This window comes from Odontesthes bonariensis, chromosome 10 (assembly GCF_027942865.1).
Source record: "Odontesthes bonariensis isolate fOdoBon6 chromosome 10, fOdoBon6.hap1, whole genome shotgun sequence".
NCBI lineage: Eukaryota > Metazoa > Chordata > Actinopteri > Atheriniformes > Atherinopsidae > Odontesthes > Odontesthes bonariensis.
Window position 1 is genome coordinate 26,457,432 of NC_134515.1, and position 23,378 is coordinate 26,480,809.

General features: G+C 39.7%; 1 protein-coding gene across 1 annotated transcript in view; it reads right to left on the reverse strand.

The window, feature by feature from the left end:
• Positions 1-19,072, reverse strand: part of LOC142389817 (acid-sensing ion channel 1-like) — a 59,174-nt gene extending 40,102 nt beyond the window's left edge. The window contains exons 1-2 of the mRNA XM_075474942.1: positions 17,984-19,072; positions 10,783-10,978 (exon numbers count right to left, since the gene is read on the reverse strand). Of these exons, the coding sequence (XP_075331057.1) occupies positions 10,783-10,978; positions 17,984-18,345 (558 nt within the window). The 5' untranslated portion in view covers positions 18,346-19,072. The remainder of the gene's footprint in view (positions 1-10,782; positions 10,979-17,983) is intronic.
• Positions 19,073-23,378: the final 4,306 nt, after the last annotated feature.

Consider the following 23,378-nt stretch of genomic DNA (forward strand, 5'->3'; position numbering starts at 1 on the left):
GTTTACACACACACACACACACACACACACACACACACACACACACACACACACGCAGACATAAAAGTAGGGCTTTTTGAAAGAGCGTTTGAGCCGAGTGAAAAACCCAGCAGCTGCTTCTCTCCTCTTCACCGTCTGTGTCTCTGTCAGCACTGTTTGTACTGTGGCAGGATAATTCAATTGTTTACAGATTTAGAGCTTGTCTGTTATCAATCAACTTTGTTTACAATGCATGTTCCCTGACAATGCGTGGTATTTTTGAGCTGCTGTTTGTGTGTGTGTGAGTGTGGATTCCTGTGAATCGGACCAGGTCACCTGCTTTAAGCACACACACAGATAAAGCTCTGAGCATCCCAGTTTGAATTCTGTTCCATGGCGTCATTTCTTCCACTCTGTCGGGCCGTTTTTTTTTTTTACTGTACTTTATTGAAGCGGCATGACATTCAAACTGAGAGAAATGTTTCGATCCGATATGTGGTGTTTTTCTTGCGGGATCAATAAATTAAAAAAATAAATAATCGGGAGAGTTTGATTCAGCTTTTGGTTTTAAGTGAACATAAATCTCAGTGGGTCAAAGCAGTAGCATCTGTACATCATGATTGTATGCATTAGATGGCTAATAATAATGCATCCGAGCCCAAGTAGCACTTAACTGCTCATCCAGGGGGAGCTTGTTTAAAGGTGGAAGCAAAGTAGTCATGGCTCTGAGTTTTTTTGTTGAAGCTTTGTTTCTAGTTTCATTTTGTGAACTGCATTTTTATTCATCAGAATACAGTTCACAAAATATCGCTGATTCCTCACCTTGCCTCTTCTCCTTGGGTCTGAATCCCACTTCAGACGTGTGTGTGTGTGTGTGTGTGTGTGTGTGTGTGTGTGTGTGTGAGTGGATGAGCTCAGCAACAGCTAAGTTAAATTAAGGCAACGGGCGATTAATCAAGTGAAACATTCTTGCTTCAGCGCCATCATTTTTAAAATGTTAAACATCAGTTAAACATGACATGTGGCGCAGCTGCATCATCTGTCTCTTGTTTTATTACAGTCTCACACTGTATATATTCTGATCCCTGTCAGATGAGTATTACCAGTGACTGTGAGAAGTAATCTATGTTATATACTTCTAATTCAGTCGAAAATATGGCCCTTTTGTTACTAAAATGAGAAGAGGCTGTCATGCTCCTCCCTGATTAGCTTCTCTTGTGCCTTCTTGCCCAGCACTTCCAAGTCTATTTAGGATGCCGTGTCTCCTTTCTCACTTCATCGCCTCCTCACTTCCTAGCTCCTCCCAACAGGGATGTGAGATAAAGGTATGTGGACAGAGGAGTTAAAACAACTGCCAAATGAGACATTCTTAGCTGCCTCTGCTTCAGTCTAAATTTGTGTGGTGGTACATCTATACATGACGTCGCTTCTACAGAGGATACACCATGGTTTTCTTAGTTTTACTCTCTCAACTCTACTCAACTCTCAACTCTTGCCTTACGTTTAAGGTAATAGGGAGAATAGTTTCTTGGTCATTGGAAAAGAGATCAGATGACTAATTTAGCGTGATGGAAAGTGTTTTTCTTCGTCAGCTTCTCATAATCTCCTTTAGCTTGTATTCCACCAGTTTCTCTAGAACCTTGCTTTAGTTTTTGGATGATCATTTCTTGATCTTTTTACTACCCTCCTTTGTTTCTTTACTTATCTGAACTTTTGTTGCCACCTTCAAATCAAAGATTGCCTCTTGTTTGTTTTTTTTAAACTTAATGCCTCCAGCTTTTGGGTCTTCTCTTGATCTCCTCATGACAAAAGCAGCGCAGAATAATTTCAGTGCTTGACAAAATTGATTCATTATAGATGTTGCTCTGCCTCTCTGTGTCACATCTAACAGGAACCTTAGAGAAATACACTGACTGGTTTGGGCTCAGACTGTTGCAGTCTGAATTGCGGCATTCTCAGTCTCCTCCTCCTCAACCCGTCTAGCAGCCTAAGTCACAGCTAGCCTTCTGCAAGCCTGCCTCCAGTCCACACTGAACCCATCCCTTAAGTCACCCGTGCTGATTCTTAGAATAAATAAACAATGTGCACAGCAGTGCAGCCAGCCCATGCTATTTTCATCCCCACTGTCCTTTTCCCCCGGTCTGAAATGTATTCATAAAAAGTGTTTCCCTCTTTTAGACTTGGGGATATAGAGCGTGCACAGGCAGCAGCACTGATCCTTCTTAAAATCAACTGAAGTCATGGAGACGCCGTGTCTGCGTCTGCACAACAAACTAGGATAAGAAATCTCTTTAAGATGAGCAGATTTGTTTGGAATTATTCAAGTGGGTGTTAAAGTTTACGTAGGACATTAAAAAGAATGGTTGAGATATTGGTGTGCTGAAATGATGTTTTAAAGCTTGTTGTTTCGCAGATGATTAAAGCAACACGGTCTTACATCAAAATGTGTAATAGTTATACTGAGCCACAGTGTATAACATATTAGTTTTACAATCCAGGCTTTAAAACTCCCTAGCATCTCAGAAAAATGACAAGTTGTGAAATTATCCATGTGGACCTAAGCTGAATGCATGATGACTTTGGAGGGTCCAAAGTGCTGACATAGGAGCAGGGTGGCTGTTTAAAATCCTGGTTTAAAATAGATGCAATAAAGATGTACTTGAGCTCTCTTGCTGTGTTGTGTGGTCTCACTGCTGACAGATGGCTTTCATATAAAGGATTATGCTCTATTATGAGCTCTGAGAATTTACCTGGTGATCTGGGCACTGGTGTAACTCTGCCTCTCAATCAGTGTTTGGGGCTGGTCAGCACTAAAGAACTCATGCTCAGCACTGTAAGGCAACTACTGATTTAATCGACACAGAGTGTCCATAGGTGTTGATAAGTTCATCGCAGTTCTGTTTTTGGAGGTAGGAATAAATTTAAAAAAATCATTTACCATTTAATATCTCTAGCTACACTCACTTTATAAAGATGTTTTTTTCTTTATCAAACCCAAAGCTCATGATTTGGGGAGTCAAAAGAGTGTACCATGAGAGCAAAGAGAACAAAGGGGAGGGCATAAGAGTGATGTAAAGAAAGGGAGAAGGAAACAGGAGGAGAGAGCATGACATGAAAACACAATGAGCACTGTCGGGCCCATGGGAATTGTTGTGAAGGATGCATTGTGCAGAAGTTAAGATAGAAGAGGAATGCATGAAGCTGCCCAAGAATTGAGGGAGAAGGGGGATAAAACAGAAGATAAACATTGTCACTAAGAAGTGAGTAACTTTGCTAGCTCAGCGCAGGAACCAGTGAGCAGCCGTCCTGACCTAAAAACTGCTGGGCAATGTGAGAGGTGACTGTGCTTCACATCTGTCTCTTCAAGCCACAAAACCACGAAGAAACGTAAGCCTGAGAATATGTTTGCCAGTGGAAAGATGGCCGGCCCCCCTCCAAATGTCTGGTTCTGTTCAGCTCCCAGCGCACCTGAAGTTGTCAAAAAAAATCGAAGCTCAATATCATATTTTAAGTTGCCTTTCTAAAAATTCAGGCTGGGAATGAAGACCATTACAAGAAGAACTGCACTGCAGTAAAAATGATTAAGCAGACACACTAAATGTGCTCACAAATGTGAGTAATAAATGTGCCTACATAAACTTATTATTTCAAAGGTACACAGAGTCTGCAACTTCTTATTTACTAGTTAAAGCCAACACAATTTGACAATGAAGTCCCTAAAACCAGCTCAAGAAAATCAGCCATCACCCAAAAGTCTTCAGTCACCTTTCTATGTTTATTTATTGTGACAATTACTTTATGTCCGCTGCACAATGTGACTGGAAAGACTGCTTCTTAAAACTGCAATGCTTTAGCAAACACTCGGTAAGAGAATAAAAAACAAAACAGAGAGCAATTAAAGTGAACAGATGAAAACATGCAGACAAGATCTGTAAGATTTTATATGCGTTTTTCTCAGCGCATCTACAACCGCGCAGCCTAAATGTGGCGATTCTCTATTCTGTCTCGTCTCTTCCCTGGTTTACATTTTGTTTGCAAAATCCACAAATGCATGTTGCCTTCTTTAAAACATGACAGCTGCGATCAGTACAGAAATCATAACACAACTGACACGACAGCAGTGAGCTGGGAGCTTGCGACCTCACATCTATTCCCGGGTGGGGCTGTCAGAGCTTGACTTTGACAAATGAAAAAGGGCCAAGAATCAGTCCAAGGGAAGATCTCGCCAGAGCGAGACTCTCATTTGGTTTCCCCTTACTGGAGTTCACTGGTGAGTGGGTTTTGAAATGAGCACAGTTTGCCGTCTACACCAGAAATACCTCAGAGTCCAATTAGCAGAGATGATTCTACTCAAATGTTGAGGAATACAGGAGGGGCTCGGGGAGCTTTCAATAACTCTGTTACAACTGCCAGAGTATTTAATCAATCCTCAAAGTATTGCTCTGAGTGAAGGAACTCGATAACGTTATACATGACTGACTGCGCTTATGTTTCACTGTCTAACACACAAAGTGATTATTAAGTAATAGCATGCAAAATTGAAGGCAAAACACAGCATCATAACAAACTGCTCAATCTCAGATTGTCTTGAATTGAAGCTTTGATGGGGAATAATGGCTGAAAGCAAAGACAGACATTTGAGGCTATTAGTTGAATAAAACAACACTCAGCTTAGCTGGTTATCTTAGTACTACAGTAATTGAAGAACAGCTAGCCTTGCTCTGTCCTCAGAGAACAAAATCTGCCTAAAAGCAGCTCTAAAACTAATTAATTAACATATTACATCTATTTTTTTTTTGCTCTTACTTCAGGACATCACTGTTTTGAACATGCGCATATTCTATAAAATGATAAATTGCCTCTTTTAGCGTGTTTTAGCATCTTGATGAGTGGGATTCAGTGGTTCTGCTTGGCAGACTTTTGTTTAGCCAGGCTAGTTCTTTACCCCATGTTTGCCTTATGTGGGCAAGCCTGATTAACAGTCCACTGGCTGTGGCGCCATATTTACCGATACAACAGTGGCATTAATGTTTTCATCCAGTCCTCTGCAAAAGAGTACATAAATGTAGTCCTTAGAAGGAAAACATCAACTGAGATTTTATATGAACTCCAACAGTAACTCTCAGGGGGACAATTTAACAGCCATTCAGTCTTCATTTTCTGTACCATCAACTTTAATAGCAATTTTGTGAATAAACCCAAACAAAACAAACTCTTTATCGGTGGCCACCGATCACTACGCTTAACAAGATTATGTGCTAAAAGATGAAAAAAATGATTAACACATACCTCTTTGACAGAATATGAAAATGTAGTTTTAAATCTCTCAGTCCAGGATTATTTGGAAAAGTGTTCCTGAAGGCAAATTTACAGATTCATTCTTTTGTTTCCCAAACCATTTAGGCAAATTAATTATTTCCTTAAAAGAGCCACTCTTGGTAATTTAGCTAAGAACTGAATCAGCGCTCTTATCACAGCCTCTTTTTCCGATTTGATCTTTTCACAAAGATCAGTCAGTAGGGATGCATTTCCTTCCTTATTCATCAAGCACTGCGCAACGAGACGATGGAAAGATTAACAATGTCGTGCATCAAAGGCCATCTTCAAAGGCAGTGCACCATGCCATTTTCTGGAGCTGTGATGAAGATCATAAAAGGAAGTTGAGAGGAGAGAAATAAAAGCCTTAAATCTCTTCAGGGGAAACACCTTTCTGCTGTCACTATGTTGTATCCATATGCAATTTTCTGAGCGATTTCTGCTCTTCAAAGAGTCTCTATTAAAGTAGACACAGTTGAAATGGGATTAAGGGGTAGTTTTAGAATCAGCCCTGGACTTGTGTGCTGCATAAATTAACAACAACATAAATTATCCATCCCCTTGAATACTGAAGAAAACACAGAGATGTCAGTAAGATGATTCAGCGGGAATAAAAGTTCATACGATATAACAACACACACACGCTCAGACATCCCAAACAAAAAGTTACACGATTCTTGTGTGTGCATTTCATGTTCCAGTGCTGGAGAGAGTGACTGAAGTAGAACTAATCAGGACTTTGGAAGCATGTTCTCACAACCACAAGGCTGTTTCAAATCCTATCAAGGCAAAGTAATGATGCAATGTTTGGGTTAAAGAGACAGGCTTTGGGCTCAGCCAGCGCCTACATCATTAAAGGGCCGCACAAACACAATCTTCCCCTCTCAGCTCAGAAAGGACTGTTTGGTTTTGGATATTATTTTCTTTTGAGTCTCACTGTGAGGAGAGCAAACTCATTACAAGCCTTGTTGTTTCTGTGTGCAACAGGAAGGAAAGCTGAAATGGGATCACAGTTTATGAAATCACGAGTGACTTTTTACAGCAAAAAGTCTGAAAATCACGGGCAAAACTAACAACATCGGCAATGGCTCCTTTCTCTTCAGGTGACCCAGTTAGCCATGACGTTGTGACGGTAAGCCAGCTGAACTTTGAGCCTGAAGCCGTTCAATAGAATTCAGTCACCGCTGGTTCCATGATTTACACCTGTGGTTTCCTTTCAGTGGCATGACACAATTTCTTTTGTGAAAACAATCTAAAAATACACAAACTGTATCCAATAAAGATCTCGATTTACCAGTTAAACAAGATAACAAATTGGTCAATGTCTATCTCCTGTTTAGCCCAAAACAAACTCAAATGGTTAAACAGCAGTTTCACATCCGCGGCTGTTAAGATATAACTAAAGCTCTGCTAACTACTTTGCACCAATCTGACTTGTTGTCCCTTGATACCAATTTAGAAACCAGTACTCTCTTTGTGGTAGTTTTAGAATATGTGTAATCCTATTTCATTGCTTTGCCTGGAACTTACTGTAATGAGATAAAAGAAAATGTGACTTTATTTATCATCGAATGGAAATTAAGAACAGTACAATAATACGGTCTAGAGTTTACTCAACAGACAAGGTAATAATTCTAATGATGAAGAGGTTATGTAGAGACAATGAAAATAACAATTTATGCTCAATGTCTTAATAAACAATATACAATAATAGGTCCATATATATAATTTTTACATCATGCAAATTGCTTTTCAAACTAATTGCATGCATGTGTAGAATTAGTGTGTGCACTCTAATTAGGACAGTTCTTTATTTCCCCAGTAAATAGATCTCAACAGGTTACTTACAGAGTACAACAACTACAAAGATCCATGAGAAAAAAGGTATTGTGTTATGAAGCACAATGTTTCAGTCAGTTCTTAAAGTTTATTTAATTGTTATGGTTAGAAATGTTCACATATAACTCATTTAGTGGGTCCTTCTACACACAGAAGAATGGCCATGTTAGCTTTATAAAAGGCATGTAGAAAAGGAGTCGGAGGGAGATGATGAAGAAAAAGTGGAGGAATTAGCTTGAGGGAGAATCTTGTAATTTTCTTTACCCAGATGAAAACATTAATGAGGAACAAAGGTCTTTAAAGTGATGCCTCAGTTGCTTGTTTTCTCCTCTACGGATGATTTAACTTAGCAATGTAAATTCAATTTGTTTGTAGATAGTGGGTCGATGGCATTTTATTTATGATGGCTGCTATCTCCAACTTGACCACTAGACATCAGTCATTTGTATACGCTGTTTTATTTTCAGTGTTTTCTTAGTTAGATACCATGAGTCATGTCCCCATTTTGCCTTTTTCCTCTAACATCCCACTATACTGTAAAAGAAACTCAGCACATCCCTCTTTTTTACCAGAGGGAACAGATCTACTAATCGTACCAGTGTTGTTTATTAGTCCAGAACATACTGTAACTATTTTGGTCACTTTACAACGGACAATGTCACGTACAGAACAGATCAGGAAGATAGGTGTTGGAGTTTTGAAATTGGCTGTTCCTCTCTCACCATGTTTTGCCGTCGCATTCCTCACAGAGCCTGTCTACGAGGTAAAGGTCTAGAAACATGCTTCCACCAACTATCGAAGCTTGTAAACTAACTACAAGCGGTACTAAACTAAGTAAAACAACTATGCTTCCCTGCAGTTAGGTGACAATCCACGTCCCTTGAACCAATCTGCGACACCAGGCATGAGCACCCAATCTTCACCTGCCATTCAGCTCATAAAGCTCCTGAGCCCGGTGCCTGTGGGCCAGACTTAAAGAGGGCACTCACTCACATCTGATTGTCATCTAAAAAGGCCAGACTCCAAATCCATCTTCATACACTTTTACTACTGTCTGACATGCGATATTGTTATTTTTGTTGTGTTTTGATGTGTTTTGTTTAATTTGGTTCACTTTGTCCACATTTTGGATGTGAAAGTCTGATGATTTCATATTTATGACGATATAATGCAAAATTCTAAGGAACGCACAACAGCAGGCAGAGACACAAAAAACACCCAATAGTGCTGTTTTCACTCGGTTTGGGGAGGAAAATTGCCAGGGTTACCATTTCAAAGCCACCCCAGTGAGCTGCTGCGTGTGCACTGCTACTTCCTGGTGTCATTGTGTGTGAATGCCTTTTAACATGTTCCCCCATTAATCTCTTTGGTCTGCAATTCCAAGCCTTCTCTTAATGAACTCTGCTGATCAAAATGAACCACCAGAATCAAAGGAGTTTTCTTAAATTGTGCTATTGACCACTTTGATAATTTCCACTAAATAATGGCATAACTTTCCACTGAGGGTACTATTAAAATAAATCAAAAGTAAGTATGAAAGAAGGAAGTTCAGTTCCAAATAAATAAAAAAAAAGCTACAGTATTTATAGTGCCAGTTGCTATTGCAGGGTTTTATGGCAGACACATTAAAGCCTAGCAAATCTCCCCCTCTGCTGCAGAGGGAAACTTATATCTGCATAATTCAGACATATGCTATATAATAGCACTGCTCTACTTAAGCACATTTTCTTCACCAATTTTAATCTTAATACCTTTCCCACAATAGTTTCATTTCCAATGATATCTCTATAAAATTCTGCCCCCTTCTTGCTTGAAAATGAATGAAATGAAAAGCTAATTGGAAACAATTATGGTAAACAAGACTACAGGGATTCAAGTAAATAAAGAATATCAAAACAATGTTTGGTCCTATACTATGACGAGGACTTGTTGGCACAGATTCAAAATCTAATTTCAGACTCATATCAACACACCAGAGGGTGATCGTCAGAAAAAAGGACAAAGACGAACTGAACTCGGAAGTTTGAATGTGATTCTAAAAAAAACAAAAACAAACAAAAAAAATTATTATGACTAAATGTATTATTCTGCAATGATAGTGCTTTACATTTTGTAACGCAGTGTATATTGGTGCGATTGGGTTTGACCACTGCTAACCTTCAATGACTTCAGCAGAACAAGATTTAAAAAACCTCGATATATTTATCGTCTGAGCGACCTCACAAAAAATGACTAATCTTGTGACAATACCGCGAGAAAAACTACTTTAGAGGAATAGAGTTTTGTTTCATTTCTGTTTGAATAGACTTGAATGCTCACCATAATGCCTACATTGTTACAAAAAAATAGAGGTTTTGTGAACAGGAGAAAGGTTTTTAGAGTTATTTGGATAAAAACACATCACATGCCAGCGAAGACCTATTGTTGTCAGGCAGTTTTATTGTCTCCTAAGTGGTTCCCAGTTGGCACAGGTGTAGGAAGACAACCTTCAGCTCTAGACTCAGAAAACTGCAGCCCCCTTCCTCCTGTGCCTGCATAAAGTCAGGTGAAATTTCCGACTTTTTGGATTAAATTCCCATTTGATTTTGGAATGATTCAGCATATTGTTTTAGGCTGAGCATTCATCACATTTAGTAAGAGCTGTGCAGCATCACATTAAGTCGAATGCACGTATGGCTTGGCTCTGATTACAGAAAGTCAGATTGGTGCAATATCAGTGTGGGTGGACATTAATAATGTATTGTAATATCACTTCCATTTCAGTGGTTGCACATCAGTTAAACCAACTAAGGTGCTGACTTTAGCTGTTGCTTAGTCCCATCTGTGATCTGAGTACTCACAACGTGACTCTGTGTCACGAATGAAATCACTGGTTGCTGAGTTTTCAGTCTGTTGGTTGTTTTTCTCTTTGCTTCCGTACTTGACTCCGTGTCAGTGAAAAACATGGCTGTCCCTCAAGGATTTCTCGTGCATGAATATAGGCTAAATTACTGTATGAATGAAACACAGTATAATGTAAGGCTCGGGCTGTGTCTGAACCCTGCCTTCCCGTTTCCATTTACTCTACTATGACTTTAGATTTAAGACAGCTGTAAAAATAGAGCATTGAAAGGAGAAAGTGGTGATGATTACATTAATTTATTTAAATGCTGGAATCTGGTAATTGCAGTAACAGTCGGATTTGTGTATTATCTTCTATCAAATCTCTATAAACAGATAGCTGTGTGTGAATATTAAGAATTTATAAGGAAGGAACAAGATTTTGGTGCGAAAATGCTTTCTGGTTTTTGCTTGTAGTCTGAGTTGTATCAGCTAATCCTGCTTGAGTAGGCTTTGGTAGCATGTAAACATTTTGTGAAGAGCAAAAGAGGCTGAACAAATTGGCAAATATACCCTCTTCAAACTTTCAGCAGTGGTTTTTGTCTTTAAAAATGAAATGCATTCAAACAACGATCAGCTCATAGGAGGAAGGCTCGGTCCTAATGTTCACTATCCAATATTCTATATCCAATACTTCCGGGCTACACCGGAAGCCCCGAAACACTGGCTTCTGCTCCAGGTAGCTAAATGACTATACATCTATAAATAATATAACTGCGGGGTTTACAGACTGTTATCAGCTCAGATCTACTTGAGAAAAAGACTTACCACTTTGAAGTCCTCTGGTCTGCACTCTGTGCCGTGGAAGTGGCAGGACAGCAGCATTTCATTGATGTCGTGACCGGTGCGGTCGTAGAATTCCCACATGTTGAAGGATTTTGGCTTAAAATTGTGGAAGTCGGCTTTGACCTTTAGGCTCTCCAGCACGCTCTCCTCCACAAGGTGTATGTCCCTGATCTCATACCTGGCAAAATAGATGAAAGCGAGGAAAATGCTATTTTTATGCCCTGTAGTTTGACACATACTGATGGATTTGCATTGCATTCTCACAGTTGATAAACACTACACTAGGGAATTTTTGCACACTTTGAGGAAGTTTAGTAGTGTTTTGCTCTGCTCAAGTAGAGCTAAAAAATAATTGTCCAGAATCTATCAAAAGAGACAGAAAACAGTCAATGAAACTCTGCTTGATGACTTTTCTGTTGCATTTGATGGCTCTCAAATGAAAGGCATTACCAGAGTGTAACACTTTATTGCACACTTCATAATAAAATTCAGATACAGGCTCATAAACCCAGTCGTCAAATCACTGTCAATGCAACAGCTCCAGACGACACACCACATCAACTCAAGTCTCACTTATCTGGTTTCAAGAGAAAAAACTGTTTGACTGGGTTGTTTTTGCCATGAGACGTTTAGTAAAACGCTCACGTGGATCCTTAAACTCAGCAACACCTTTAAAGCTAAGTGTGACTGAATAATTAAATGGTGGGGATTAAGTTTGACAACAAGAGAAGAAAATTTGGGTTGCAATAAAATTATCAGGAAATGTCAGACTAACAGCCCAAACCTTAATTTGGGCTGGCAGCCCAAACCTTAAATTAACAACTACCTTGGAGCCTGCTCCAGTTGAGGCTGATTTAGGGCTGGCTACATGCTGGACACCCACTGGAGGTAAAAAAAACAACAACTCATGCTTATATCCTGAATCACTACTGAACCCAATACACATGTCTATGGACTGCGTAAGGAAACTATGACCTGTGGGGTTCCCCAGGGGTCAATCCTGGGACCCGTATTGTTCAATCTGTACATGCTTCCACTAGGCCAGCTAATACGCAGCTATAATGTGTCCTACCACAATTATGCAGATGACACTCAGATCTACGTGTCACTGACGGCAGGAGAACACGGGCCTGTAGATACACTGTGTCACTGCATCGAACAGATCAGTGTGTGGATGCAAAACAATTTCCTCCAGCTAAACTCAGACAAAACTGAAATCATTGTCTGTGGCCCACAGAAACAAAGAGAAAGTGTTATCAGTCACCTTAAGACTCTCTCTCTAAAACCTAACTATCAAGTTAGAAATCTCGGGGTAATATTGGACTCAGACCTGAACTTTAACAGCCACATTAAATCTGTAACATCAGCAGCTTTTTACCATCTAAAAAACATTGCCAGAATCAAAGGAATAGTGTCTAAACCAGACTTAGAGAGACTGATCCATGCGTTTGTCTCCAGCAGGTTAGACTACTGTAACGGCCTGCTCACTGGGCTCTCTAAACGGGCTATAAGACAGCTGCAGTACATCCAGAACGCTGCTGCTCGAGTCCTGACTAGAACCAGGAAATACGACCATATTAGTCCAGTGCTCAGGTCTCTGCACTGGCTTCCTGTCGCTCAGAGAATAGACTTTAAAACAGCTCTGCTTGTGTACAAGTCTCTTCACGGTCAAGCGCCAAAGTACATCTCTGACATGTTAGAGCCATATGAACCAACTCGGGCTCTGAGAACCTCAGGGAGGGGTCTCCTGCTGGTGCCCAGAGTCAGGACTAAACAAGGTGAGGCTGCGTTTCAGTTTTATGCCCCTAAAATCTGGAACAGTCTTCCAGAAGATGTGAGACAGGCCTCAACTCTGACAATGTTTAAATCCAGGCTGAAAACAGTTCTATTTAGCTGTGCATATGACACCTGAAAGTATTTTATCTGCACTCTTCACTTTTAAATTAATTAATGATTATTTTAATGGGTTTTAAATTTCTTTCTTTTTTAATTTCTTTCTTTTATTTTTTTTATTCCTTTTTAATGGTTTTATTGCCTTCTTGTGATTTTATGTAGCTGTAAAGCACTTTGAATTGCCCTGTGTATGAATTGTGCTCTATAAATAAAATTGCCTTGCCTTGCCTTGCCTCTCAAAGTTGACAGCCAAACAGCAGGTTAAAACCTTTATGCTGTGAGGGAACAGTAGAAACCGCCTCAGGATGAATTAAACGCAGGAATTAAGGATACGATCTATTGGTTAATAAAACTAAAGAATCTTCAAATCCTTCAGATATACTGGACTCTTAGTATTGACATACACCTACAACTCAATCACAGTACAACTCAATGAGCTGTACTGACCAGGAACTAAAAACAAGTAACTGTCCCGAGTACCTTTAAGCCGCAAAGTGTCTAATTACTTTTGAACCTATTTAATTTTGGCCTGATCAAATTATGGCTGAGACTTGGCACTTTTGTTGAGGATCATTAGCGTTATTCTAAATTGAATGTAGAGCCTCAGGGACAAAAATAGATGTGGGGCTGTATGCACACTTACTCCGTACTGCACCTGTCTCCTCAGCTAATTGGTCCTCTGTGCTCACCAGCTAGTTGCTAATGGAGTCTGTCTGCTGGTGGATACCAAACGCTAAGAGATCAGTGAAAGAGGACAAAATCAGGGCAGTTCTTGGCTGAATTGGTTTCTTTGTAGGTTTCTCTCTTTGTCTCTGATCATAGCTATAATCAAAGGTCCTTACATACCATCACATTGTTTTGTATATTGTTCTTTGATACATTTGTATTTTTAAATTATCAGTTAAAGCCACTCCAATTAGTACAAATCAGCCATCTCACAAACTTAAGCTCCTAAACATCTTAATGTCAACAAATTCAATGACCTTGTTTTCACATGGCATTATTATGTGTTTTAAGGTGGTCACAATAGCTCTAAATATGTGCATGCACAGAAGGTACATTAAGGCCATATTGAGATCAAATCGCTCTGGCAATTTTCATCTACTGCTTTGCCCCTATTAGCCACATTTACAATAGTGTGAAGAACACATATTCATGTGAGCTTAGCAACTGTAATGAAGCACATAATCGATTGTCATGCCTGAATGTGTTTGGCAGAGTCCAGCGCAGGGTACCTGTGTCCGACTCTCCATGTGACTGTTGGACAAATGATAACTGCAGGAGTGGGTCGGTTCTAGTATTGAGCCAAATGGGTGCAAACAGATGCAGGTTTGCAAAATTGGACACATGTATTTGGTCTTTGCAAACTAAAATGATGTTGGTTATGTGCTTATTCGGAAACAAAGTGTGGAAGCAGGGTCAGAACGCACCGCTGGGTCTCATGGGAAACAGTCACGAAACAGAAAACTTCATAAACATGAACGAATTCTGTATTCTAATTACTATTTTAGCCTCAACCAATTACATTGTAAAGCCTAACTTTAACCACAAAGTTACTTTACTACATGAGTGGCTGCTCAGCTTGACAGTCATGTGTGTAGCTGCCATCAGTTTAATGCTCCTAAAGTAAGGAACAGTCTTCCAGAAGATTTAAGACAGGCCTCAACTCCAGGCTGAAAACAGTTCTTTTTAGCTGTGCATATGACAACTTAAAGTATTTTTTTTCTGCACTCTTAATTAGTTAATTAATTAAATTAATTATTGATTATTTTTTATGTTTTTTGGAATGATTTTATTAGCCTTCTTGTGATCTTATGTAGCTGTAAAGCACTTTGAATTGCCTTGTGTATGAATTGCGCTCTACAAATAGACTGAGCACTGTTGACCAGTAATAATTATTATGCTTTGGCTGCATGAGCATAATAATCGTATGGAGGGCAAAAGACACAGAACCCACTAACTAAAATCTCAAACTTTTTTGAAAATATATTTAATGGCAATGTGCACCAGAAAATCCAAAACACTGTGTTTTTTCAACATTTTTTTTTTACATGTATAGGTATTGAATACCTGCACAGTGGTGTGGTGGTTAGCACCGTTGCCTCACAGCGAGAGGGTTGCTGGGGCCTTTCTGTGTGGAGTTTGCATGTTCTCCCCTTGTATGCGTGGGTTCTCCCTGGGTGGGCTTCCTCCCATCATCCAAAAACATCCATGTTAGGTTAATTGGTGTCTCTAAACTTGTCCCTAGGAGTGAGTGTAAGTGTGAGTGTGTGGGTGTTTGTCTCGTTTGTCTCTTGGTGGCCCTGTGATGGACTGGCGACCTGCCCAGGGTGTACCCCGCCTCTGCCCGATGACCGCTGGGATAGGCTCCAGCCCCCCCAGCGACCCGACCGACGGATTAAGCGGGTATAGAAAATGGATGGATGGATGGTATTGAATACTAAATCCCTGATATCGCCACACTGTAGATGGTTTGTTTTTACCATCTGGTAGTCTTTTAAAGCTAAACTGGGAATAAAGGGTGACGAGTGACTGAGTGGGGAGCTGGAGACCCACATCACATGCAGCATCATTGGTGGCACTGAGAAATGTACTTTTATTCAATCGTGCTCAGAAAAATCTGGCCACGTTGCTTTGTGGTAAAAGAGAGCAGAATAGCTGTAAATGCTCCCACTCTCTACGCTTGCTGTGATCTCCCACCGTGCTATTATTAAAAATGTCACCATCTTAATGGACTTACCAATGAGCAGATTGCTTTGAGTTTTCTTTTTTCTTTTTTTCCTCAAATGAAAGGCCTTTAACAAGATATTCATATGAATGCACCCGTATGTGAACATGGTCTTTTATTGATCTTCTGAAGGAAACAATTACTAACCCTTGCATTTTCATGGACCACGTGAATAAGAATGAGATTCGGCGGGTTTGCTTTATTATATTCAGAGCGGGTAACATTTGATGTTATTACACACATCTAGAAATGAAATATGGTCGAACACTTGGAAGTATACCTTTTAATTCCACTTTCACGGGGTCAATGGGATATCCAGCAGTCAAACTGAAATCCTCTAAGATTACGTCAGTCACATAAGTAATATTTCTGTCAGAACCACTCTCGTCAAAACGAGACGAGAAACAGAGATTAATTTCAGAAGCTTATTCTGAATGCATACAATTATGTTTGGCGGTATGGCTCTGTTCGGAGGAAGTTCCCGACTTTTCCATGAGCTCCATGGAAGCCAAGACAGGGAACAGCAGCATCCTCAGGTGGAGTGCCTTCCATTTGCTGTAAAGGCAACAAACCCCCCAGAACAGAGCAAGCAACAATGAACAACAGTATGACATTGTTTGGCAATGAGAAGTCGGTGGAGCAGGGGAGGTGGTGGGTGCAAGCAGAGAGCAAAAAAAAAGCAGTGACAGCAAACCAAGTTTAAATGAAGTGCCCCAAATGCCAGCATCCAATTGCGAGCTGCAGCTGATTACCCATTGAGCGCAGCTGGCCATAAGGGTTGGGTTGGCGTCAGCCAATAGGCAAAGGGCGCGTTGACTACGTGGTCTGCCAGAACTAACGCGATGCTCCATTTGTGACATTAACATTAGTCTAAACCCCATAAAGTCAGAGGCAGGGAGTGTTTTTGTTTGATTGAGAGAGAACTTAATTGAGGAGATCCGTTGGGTCTCTACTGTTCGGATTTTAGACAAATCTGCTAAGAAGGCACTTATGAGATAAAGTCCCATAAGTGCAAGCTGACAAAGATGGCAGAGATTGCCCCTTCAGCATGTGTGCCGCTTAAATGTCATGCCAGGAAACATTTCTCAGACTTATGACTCCTAACATGAGAGGTGGGCGGAGATCAGTCTTAAATGCATTTAATGCCATAAGCGCTTTCATTTGTGACCGTGGGGTGTCAGAGCTAAGTGTGTCATAGCATCGCCTCTCTTCCTTGGAAAGGGAGGCCAGAGAAGGAGGACTAATCCCACTCCAGAGTGTGATTGTTGAGATGATTACACAGAGAGGGAAACTCCTTCCTTCTAAGGTGTTCAGCTTTGTGAAATGTTGCCTCAAATGTAAGATCATGGATCTTAATGTAGAAAAATACAAATGGAAAGAACTGATTGTAGGGGATACCAGCGTCACAGGAAAATAACAACTCATTTTAATGTTCGTTTTCGAATCTTTATAAAATATCTACGATGGAAGCCTCCGTGAAAATAAACACCTTCAGAACTAACATCATCTGAGTCTTAATTTTCTTCTCCTGAAATAGTGCTACGCACTAACCGCAACGAATAAAAGAATCTTGTTAATTGTTTCTCCGTTGCTTCCTTTGTTGTTATTTGGGAAAATATTACGACAAATTGGGGCAAAGCAATCAAAACCATCAAAATCAAGGATCAGTCGTGATGAGTTTCTCTCTCTGAGATTGTTTTCTTCCTCTGCAAACATGACAGGCACCGTGCACGATCTTAACCACTGACAATGCCATCCGTGCTGTTCCTTAATATTAATTTTAAAAGGTATTGTTTTTGTTGAAATTTTTCAGGCGTGGGAACAAGTGAATTTAAATGTTCAAGGTTTCAAGCGCAAGATTTTAATTGTAAAAATGACAAAAATGCCCATGTCTTTTACCATTTCATTTGTAATCAAAGAAGCAGATTCTCCACATCTTTTCCTCCAGTGCATACAGTTGCTAAGCACCAGTACCCAGAGCCTCCAGCAGCACCAACAAAACAGCTGGAGGTTTCTGATTACAATGCCTCACTTAATTCAAGGCTGACAAACGTACTCTCCAAGCACAGTATGACTCAACAAGGTGGAACCAACTGGGGCTCGTTGGATGAGTGAAACCAAATTGTCAGGATTAAGTATTCAATCCTTTACTCAAGTGGCAATTCCAGCCTCTTTTAATTAAAATACCACTTAGAAATATGTAGATATAATAAGAAAAACGTTCTGAAATCATTGGCTACTTAGAGCGCTAATATATTATTTTGAAAATAGCTTTAATATGTTAGCAGCCTTTACAGCCTTTATATTGTTGGTTCAGTTTTTCATCTGTATTCGGGAGCAATGCAGGTGTAGCATCTAAAATCTGCATCTACTAAGTATCAGCAGCCTTCAGGATCTCTCTAAACTGTAGTGCAGTTAGATTACAAAACATAAATACAAGTGAAGGAAAGTAAGTGCGCAATAAACAATAAACTGTGGAGACTTTTCTGTTCCAAATGCCTTTAAATTTCATTTCAATTCTGGGCTTCATTGGACTCTTGAAAATGAGATGTTAATGGCTACCTCTGGTTGAGCAGGGCCAGCAGCTCCCCTGCGTGGTACAGGTCGTTGCGCGTGACCCGGCTGAAGCGGAACGCGTTCAGGTTGCAGAATGTGACCGCGGGGAACGTCATGATCGGGGTCGTGACCTCATCCAGTTTGGTGACGTGCGGGTACTCGAGATAGAAGTGGATCCGGTCCACGCACACGTACAGCAAGAAGGTCAGAGAGCCCAAGAAAACAACGAGCCACAGGCAGCGTTTGATGCAGAACCGCTCGTACGTGAAAATGTGGGAGATTCCGTGTAGGGTCGAGCTGTGCGCAAAAACTTCTATGGGTGGAGGCTGATTTGAGTCCATTTCCTCGGTTTCAGCTTTGAGATCCATCGTTAGGGTGCACGAATCTTAACGCCAGAGTCAGAGGAAAAAAAGCTTGAAAACACTAACTGAGAAAGTGTTCATTCACATGCCATCCACCTGAACAGGTGAAAACGTGCAGATGGCCACTCTTGGACCTGATAGGGTTTTGTCGCCATCACTCAAGCACTCGCAGTAAAAGACACTCTGAGCATCCGCCGTTCATTAAAAAAAAAAAAAGTGAGAGCAGCAGGAATTGTGAGCAGAAGTAGCCAAATGGCTCTCACAAGAAGCAGACATGCAAAAGCAGCGTGACTCAAAGGCGACAATAAACCAAGATGCCAGAGCGAGGGTCCGCCAACACTGCGCTACAGTAAGGTTGTGTAGGTTTCTCAAATAGGTTGCAGTGCATAAAAGAAAAAGAAGGCTGGATAAAGTGTTTTAATCAGCTCGCTGATCGCTAGAAGATTTCAAGTCCCGCGAAGCGCAAATAATTCCAGCACGCCAGCAAGAGGAAACCCTGGAGCTTGATGAGAGAAAGAAATCCGGTTTGACACTTGAGTGCATTTATTAAGAGTTGCTCTGTTGCTCCGCTTTACGCATGTCTCATTGTATCCGCATGTTTACAGGTTAGATCAGGGGATGCTGACTGCTCTCTGAAGCCGCGTTTAGGAGTGGATCGGTGGGGAGTCGTGAGGTTTCCTCCTCTTCTGTCTGTGTTGATCTGAGAGCATCAGCAGCGGCGGACGAGAGGAGGAGAGCGGACTGACGCTCTGCGCCTGTTCACCTGAGACTTACTGTTTTTATGCCCTCCACACACAAAGCTCCCCACGCACAGGGACAGACAGATGATCATTTATCACTCTAAAATTGATTTAATTGGGTCATTTTGGGAATTCCCCCCCCCCTAGGTATTTACAATATGATGTTAACGGTCATGTTAAGGCAATGGAAACTGAGTGACTTTACCAGGTTAAGCAATAGGCTTTGTTCCTTCAGGTTCTGCTGAAAAAGTTGACATTTTCCTTTAATTGTTTAAGAACGTCAAAAGTATGAGTGGACGTCAGAAGACGAATTGCTAAGTCTTAAAGAAATTGAATCCAAACCACTTTATGTAACACCTGCAATAACAGTGATGTGGAACTTTTGCTAGCAGTTCAGATGATTTCAACGGTAACGGCAAACCAAAGAAGCTAAACTCCTGTTAACACTAAACAGAAATGAGAGCTGAAGCTAAATTCTTTGAGGATAATAGTCCCAATTTTCTTTGACAAGCACACATAGACTGTAAAGTTTAGTGTACAGTTTATTTAAATCTCAAAGTCATAGCTAAGCTATGTTGCTAAAGCTAAATACCAGCTCATAGATGTAGCTAACCAGGAGGGTTGCAGAAATATTCAAGGTTTCTTTGCTGCCCATTCCGGCAACAATAAAGTATATTCTATTGTGATGATTGTATGAAATTACACAAGTCAAATTAGGTTCATATTATATAAAACTGTTTTCTACATGTTCAGCTCTCTTCCACTTTTTGACCAATAAGCTTCATTTGTCTGGTCAACTTGTGTCCTACATTTAGCTTATTCATTTTTCTGATTTTGTCACTGCATTTCAGGTAGTTATTACAGACATTCAACTAAAGGAAAGGTGTATGCTCAACCCCTGAATTGTAGTGCCATAGAAGTGCATTCGTTTTAAATCTTGATGTGAAAGTTATCAGTAGGCTATGTTAACATTCTCCCAATGAGGCTCAGAGTCACTGGAATCAGTTAACAAAAAGGTTTAATCTTGCAGCAAGGAGACAAGTCTGTGCAACATATCACAAGGCTGACACAGGGTTGTCTGAATTCTAAAATGATACTTCTGCTATTTCTGCTTTCTACTACTAAAGCATCAGTATGGAAGTTTTTCTGTGCCATCAGAGTTTGAATACGAATTTCTAATATTGAATTTTTACAGCATCAAAATCAGACTTTGAATTTGAAAAACCAACAGTGTAAAAAAAAAATCAATTTCTAAAAACAAAAATCAGTGGGAAAAAATTCAACATCTAAAAAAAAAAATTCAGTGGAAAAAAATTCAACTTCAAAAAATTCAGTGGAAATAGAACCAGACTTAACATCCGGGTAAACAGGGAGAAGCAATCGATCCCTGTCTCAATTCATCCAGCGGCAGCCAATCAAGTTACGTTCCAATGGACAGATCAGCTCAATAGATATTAGTAATATCTATTACTCAATTTTACTAACACGAATGGCAAATAAAGTAAACTCACTCACCGAAGCACCATCACCCGCGTTGGTGGACATGGCTGATTTTTGAAGATGTTGAAATTTTTTCCACTGATTTTTGTTTTTAGAAATTATAGGAGACCTTCTTCAGCACAGCGTTAAGCTAACAAGACAGGGTGCCCCTCCCTAGCACACAGCGTCCCTTAATTTTCCAACACCGTGAAGCATTCTTGAACACAACACTTCTTTTCTTATAGTGTAACCTCATGATATTTTTCTAACACAGTACAATGACAAACTCATTACAATAGCCACAAATAATCATTGAATATGTGTTTTGGTGACTTAGCCAAAGTTAAAACGCCATAGCGTTTGCCCTCTAGAAATTGTGCATCCACAAGATTTTTTTTTTTTGTCACTAACTTCTGGGTGAGTGCTGCTGTTGTGGCAGAGCCAAATTTGTTTGATACAACTGGGCTCTGACCTGCCCCAAAAAACCCTGAACACTAAAATCTGTTACAATATGACATTGTTATGAACATTAATCATATTTTAAACATCTAGAATTTAGGTAAAAAAGATGTCAATCTATACAACGGCATTTTTGCTGTCATGAGCTTCAAAAGGCCAAATTGTGTGGCTGGAGCATCGTTGAATAGTTTTTTTCAGTTGATAATGAGCATTCAAATCTCACAGCACAGCACTGGCTATACTCACTGTTTTCACTGTATGTCATTTCTTTCTCTCTCAGAAAAAAAGCAGAATTCAATCACACTGTTCCTGGCTGTGTATACTGTTTGCATCAAAAACTGAACAGCTTCTACGGACAAAAGAGCTTTTGAAATGTAAAGAAACACAAAGCTATAAGAGCAAAAAAAAAAAAGAAAAAGGAATGAACAGCATTATCAATGAGTATGACTTTTTGAAGCAAAGTGATTTGAATCAGATCATTTAACTCTGCATAGAATCACCAACATACAAGATAACAATTCACTCAGTGTATCAATATCAGTTTCAAGACATCACATCACAGATTACTTTACAAACCACCTGCTTTTAAAAGTCAGAGCCAATTAAAATGATTTAAACAAGCGTAACCAAAGGGGAAACAGTCATTTCTGCTGATAGAAACATCATTCTTTGTACAGATTCTTAGTCAGGGATTTATGGTCATACAGGTTCTTCATTAGCCTCAGAACCAGAGAGACTGCTGTTCCTGAAAAGACCCACGCCATAATGACAAGTCTGACACACTCTGCTCCACTAATTTAAAAATGCCTCACAAAGGTAACCTTTGCAGTAGTTTTTTTCTTTTTTTTCTCTCTCTATGGGAGACAAAGGAGGAGGCTTAAAAAAATCTGGACAAATCAATCATCAGCCTGAGTTGAATAAAGGATAACAGCTGGAAACACACTTAAAGTTGATGTCAGCATTATTTGGATAAAAACAAGCAATTCAAGGGAGTGCATTATTGAGCAAAACATTTAAGGGATGGAAGGACAATTTAATTGTGTACTTCCATCAAGGTAGTCATCTCAAAAGAAATTAAAAAAAAATGTAAATTAAAAACAAAAAAAATAAAGAAACACAGCTATGAGATCTAAGCAGCTGAGACCACAAAACTAGTCCACACCTGACATATTGTGTCTTGATAATGTATTTTGCTAAACATGCTCCCTAATAAACACCCACTGCTACCAAGTCTGTACAGCTGGATCTTTCTTTGAAGTCTTATTTGACAAAGAAATGAACATTGAATATCAGCTCTTTTTAATCAGCTACTTACTAAATTTAATTTTAATGTTGCGTTAAGTTCTTAATGGAACTGCGTGATGTGATGCATAGAACGTATGCCATTATGTGATAAGGATATTTTCTTGTTCCTGTCTTCATGCATTATGAGCATATTAAACTCACACTTGAATCTGAGAAAATGAGACCGCAATTTGAATGGAAACGTCCTACACATACATCTGAACAACTTTCCGAATATGAGGGTTGCTGAGTTTGTCTGAGAGCAGCTTCTCTCAAAAACAAAGTCATAAGAAACAGCACTGCAAAGCAAAATAATACGGGCCGTGTTTAGATTGAGCCCGTGAATAAGAAATGGCATTTAGTCCCCAGCTGTATACTGGTGTGAAAAATGTATCTAGCTGTGCCACAAGGCCAAATGAGGCTTTGTTATTATCACAAAATATTTATAACGTGATGAAAAATGCATAATCTGCCCTAAACACATAAGCTTGAAAGGAAAAAAATCCTCATCAGTGACATTAAAAGCCTTACCAAAATATACAGAGCTCTTAACAAAGATCAGAGTATTTTGGATTGAATTTGATACATTCATAAAGTTCAAGCAAACCTTTTCCCCCATGGTTATTCTGTTAGACATGCTTCTGTGTGGCATTCTGTTATTGTTAGTGATCTCTCGATAACCTGCACAGCAGCTAAGCTGTAGAGTAACCTAATATGTTAAGACCATCAACTACTTTTGCTCATTAACTCCAATGCAGAGCTTGAAGTGTTCAGCTTCCTCATTTGAATTTGACATTTAGCACAAACCCCAATGGTTTCTGTTTAGAGTCAAATGTTGAACTTCAAACCAATGTTTCTTTTGGAGTTTTTCCACGCATTGATATTCATCGGTTAAACAACATAATGGAGAAAGGATTCAGGATTTCTTCACCAAAACACAACCTCAGACAGCATCCAGAGAGGTATGAAACAGCCTTGAGGTGTTTATACTTTGATATAGAAAAATGTTATGCTATTACTGAACGATTTCCATAATTTACCCATACAACTGGTGTATGTAGTCAAATCAATAACGGT